This window comes from Cynoglossus semilaevis, chromosome 8, assembly GCF_000523025.1.
Source record: "Cynoglossus semilaevis isolate Cse_v1.0 chromosome 8, Cse_v1.0, whole genome shotgun sequence".
NCBI classification, from domain to species: Eukaryota; Metazoa; Chordata; class Actinopteri; order Pleuronectiformes; family Cynoglossidae; genus Cynoglossus; species Cynoglossus semilaevis.
The window spans coordinates 27,158,338-27,162,276 of record NC_024314.1 but is presented as its reverse complement, the minus strand read 5'-3'; the positions used below and the strand labels follow the sequence as shown (position 1 = coordinate 27,162,276).

At 41.2% G+C, this 3,939-nt stretch overlaps 1 protein-coding gene across 1 annotated transcript in view; it reads right to left on the bottom strand.

Annotated features, from left to right (window-relative positions):
- The window catches only part of etnk1 (ethanolamine kinase 1), a 12,114-nt gene continuing 8,175 nt past the window's right edge, over nucleotides 1-3,939 (bottom strand). The window contains exons 5-8 of the mRNA XM_008315906.3: nucleotides 1,492-1,575; nucleotides 1,211-1,371; nucleotides 513-586; nucleotides 1-109 (exon numbers count right to left, since the gene is read on the bottom strand). Coding sequence (XP_008314128.1) covers nucleotides 37-109; nucleotides 513-586; nucleotides 1,211-1,371; nucleotides 1,492-1,575 — 392 coding nt within the window. The 3' untranslated portion in view covers nucleotides 1-36. The remainder of the gene's footprint in view (nucleotides 110-512; nucleotides 587-1,210; nucleotides 1,372-1,491; nucleotides 1,576-3,939) is intronic.

The following is a 3,939-nucleotide window of genomic DNA, read 5'->3' as shown; positions in this document are numbered from 1 at the left end:
AGAGGGAGGAGGGAGGCATGTAGAGCGGTGGGTGTTCTATTCAGGGAAGTTCAATTCAAGAGCTTCTGGTTTCATCTTCAGGTACTGGTTGAAGCGCAGAACAGCGTATCTGGATTCAGAAGAGGGACAGAGGGAAGAGAACAACCAGAGCTCATGTTAAAATATCAATAAAACTAGATTATGTGGTAGGGGGCGCAATAAGGAGGGGTTTTAAATCAACCAATAACTGATAATCAAAAGAAACATCCATTTCTGTTTCCCATTTTTAGCATCTAAGCTAGCTGCTAATGCTGCAGCTAGTCCAGTTAGCTTCTTTTTTTAGCTCATATGCTAATGAACCTTGCTACATTAACTGGTCCATCAGAATCGGCTTGAATTGTATAATGTCATGACAGAAATGTACACAATGAATGTATTCCTAACAATGTAGATTAGAGTATATTGAAATATATTGAAGTATATTGAAGTATATTGAAGTATATTGCATATCTGTGTTCATGATGACAACTTACCCCAAAAAGTCAAAGTCAATGGTGGAGAACTTGGCTTGAATCAGAGCCCAGAGACCCCAGAAGAAATGAGAAACCTAGACAACGAAAAGAAGGAGGGTAGGAGGAGGAGGGAGGGAGGGAGACGAGAGGAGGGGAGGAGGGGGACAAAAATAAAAGATTCAAATTGATCTTTTCTTGAAGTAAAGACTGTTCTCTCTACGCCAGACTGAGAACACACTCGGGCGTACACACCGCCTTCCTTCGTCTCTCTGGGCAGTAAACAAGGCAGAACGCAGCTCTGGGGGGAGCTGGCAGCCTCGGGGGGGGTCGGGGGGAAGGAGAGGAGGTTGGAGTTATCATTAGGAGTGTCTCCATCAGAGGGCTCCTCTCAAATCCCCCTTCTGCTTATGGTAACCTTCACTTCTCTCTTCTGTCTTGTTTTACCCTCATATCACTTTCCCCTCTTCGTTTGCTGACCCAACTTTTGTGGCAGCAAATTTTTTATTTTTTTTTATGTGTTTGATGACTAACTCTTTTTGCCTATGGATTCGGCCCACGAGCCCCCAGTTGTTGAAAACTGTCTTAAAGAGTATTAATGATAAGTTTTCCTCAAACTACCTCTCTGCCAACTAGAGGGTGCCATTTTAAATACAAAATGGCGGCATATTATGCAACATTACGTATTGTGTATTTTCCATAGCGTGTTTGCTGAAACTCACCAGGGCAAATCGGTTGACTTGCACATAAAGAACCTCCACCTCCCTGTCAGTTACATCACTGTTCTGGCCCTTATGTTCCTTATAGGCTTCCAGGTAGGAGCGGAGCCACTGCAGCTGAAAAGACCGGTCTGGGTAGTGGCTATAATCCACCTCATTAATGCCTGGAACCAGAAAAAAAAAGAAAAAACACTCATTAAAAACACACATTAAATTTAAATGCCTTAAACGTCAACATCCAGGTTTTTTTTTTTTTTGAGGGGGGGGGGAGGGGGGTCACCTACCAGCAAACTCATTGAAGTGGTTCCCAATGTCATAGGCTTGGTAATTGTACCCAGCGTATTCGTAGTCAATGAACTTTACATTACCTGGAAAGAGAAGCAGCGTCGTTTAGACAGAGATACTGGAATCAGAGGGAAAAAAAAGATTTTCATGTTTTTGTTTTTTGTTTTAGTTTAGTTTGGGGTTTTTTGTCCCTCTGTTAACTGATAATGACAAAACTTTTCATTTCCTACTGGAACTTTCTCTCTGTCCTTCCATCTGTCTGGATTTGCTGGCTAATTTGTCGATTTTAGGGCAGGGAGTAAGAGTTTGCATTTTTTGGTCTTCAACTAAGATGAAATGAAAGTCAGGACAGGAAAAGGAGATGGGAAAACCTAGGAGAAGCAGTTTGTAAAAAAAAACAAAAAAAAACAAAGATGTTAATAGGAGAAATAGCGCCATTTAGTTTGGTTTCTGTATGATATGCAGACTACCAAGTAGAAGCCAAAGCTCTCAGCGTTCAGACTTTACAGTCACACACTGGTGAGTTATCAGCCTGTTCCCATAAAAACAGCACGGCTACGATACGACGTCAAGGCTGCAGCCAAGACGTGAAGGTGAAAGCAGCACAGCTGTGGCTTCAAAGAGTGTTTGTCTTGGATATAGGCACAGAACAGAGGAAAAAGATTAAGTCTGTTCAACGTCAAAATAGAAGGTAGAAAAAAACAAGAAAAAAAAGGGTTAAAATGGAAAAGGAAGTGAATGAACAAAGACGGGAAGATCATAAAACACAAAGTGAGCAGAGATGCCAAAATAAATGTGCTAACAGCAACACGGCCTCTGATCTTCTTAAACATTACTCTAACATTAGTCTTATCAACTTATAATAAATAAATAAATATTTGCATCCATTCTGTTCCTGAAATTCAACTGAAAAAGAAAAGGGCTGTGATGCTCTCCATGCAAATTCAATTCAAACTTGGTTTTATCTGGAGGGAAGGTCAGAGGATGCGTTGCCATCTGGTGGTGTTTTCAGGTGGAAAGGAAAAAAACAACAAAACAACAACAACAACAGAAATGAAGAACAGAGTGAAGTGACTGACCTCGCAATACAAACCCTTACATCAGCATGCCCAGTTTTTCACCAAAACAAGAGTGAATATAAATTGAAATTTAAATGTGTCATTATGTTCGACTAAGATTCAATCCTTTCCCTAACAAACAACATGAATTTTTTTTTTTGAGGTGTTGTTGCTGGACTACAAGAAAGACACTTGGAGGTGGGTTACCAGCCGGCGTGTAGGTCCTAGCGGGACACAACTCAACACCTCCGGGCAGTGGCTATAGCCCCCTGTGCAGCAGATGAAAAGGTTGGGGCAAACATCTTTCACACATGCTTTCTCTTTCTCACTGACACAGTCGTCTTTTCTTCACTCTCGCTCCTCGTACAGTGTCAAAACATCAGGCAGCCAAACTCTCATGCAGTCTCCGCCTGTTCATCAAACATGCGTCCTCATTTCCCCTCCATCCACCCCCCGCAAACACTCCCCTCTGACGCTCCCTTCCCATTGGTCGGACATGAACTCAGTGGCGTGACAGCTCCCTGGCTTCTGCAAATGATAAAACACTGGCAGTCTTCCCGACTGCTGATCTGCAAATTTTTTTTGGCTCTTGGGAACATTTACATTGTGTGCAGTTTTTTTTTTAACACTGTGGTTGAGTAGGACGTGAAGGGAAAGAATGAGCGTTTACAAAGTGAAGAGTGAAACAAGAGAATTCAGTTTTTTTTAATTCTGTTTTGAGTGTAGCTTTCTTTGACTCAACACTGACATTGTTTCTGGCGACCTCTCGAGACATTTTATTTTTTCTAGAATTAAGATTTAGATCATGGTTTTGCAAATACAGAGTACAGTCAGATTAATGCACATTGTGCTCAAAGGTACCCAAAGGAAGTAGATGTCACTTCGTAGCAGTCGCATGATCGCAGTCATCAGTGGAGACGCTTCAGCTCTGATATTTTTTTATGCTCCATTTCATTTGTACTTGATTTATACTCATGAAAGAATACAGTTAGTGTGTGGTTACTTTCAATGATTTTTTTTAAATGTTGAGAAATCGACCTCATCTAAATGTCAGGCGTAATGATTTTTTTTAAATGAAATCGACCTCATCTAAATGTCAGGCGACCCCACCTGGGGCCTCGACCCCAAGGTTGAAAAACACTGGTTTAGAGATTATTACAAAATTGTTTCGAGAGTGATGGAATGCTATATTTGTGGTTCAAGGCTGGAATGAATGGAATCTGCATCGGTGTCTGTCACTTCTGTTGTGTTCGTCTCGAGATATTCCACAGGATTAGGATTAATCACTTACATTTCTTTACCTTTACTCTCGCTTTAAAATGACTTGTAACACGACTCGCGCACATTTTGACACTAAACTGTACATAAGCACAGGTTATGTAACACGAG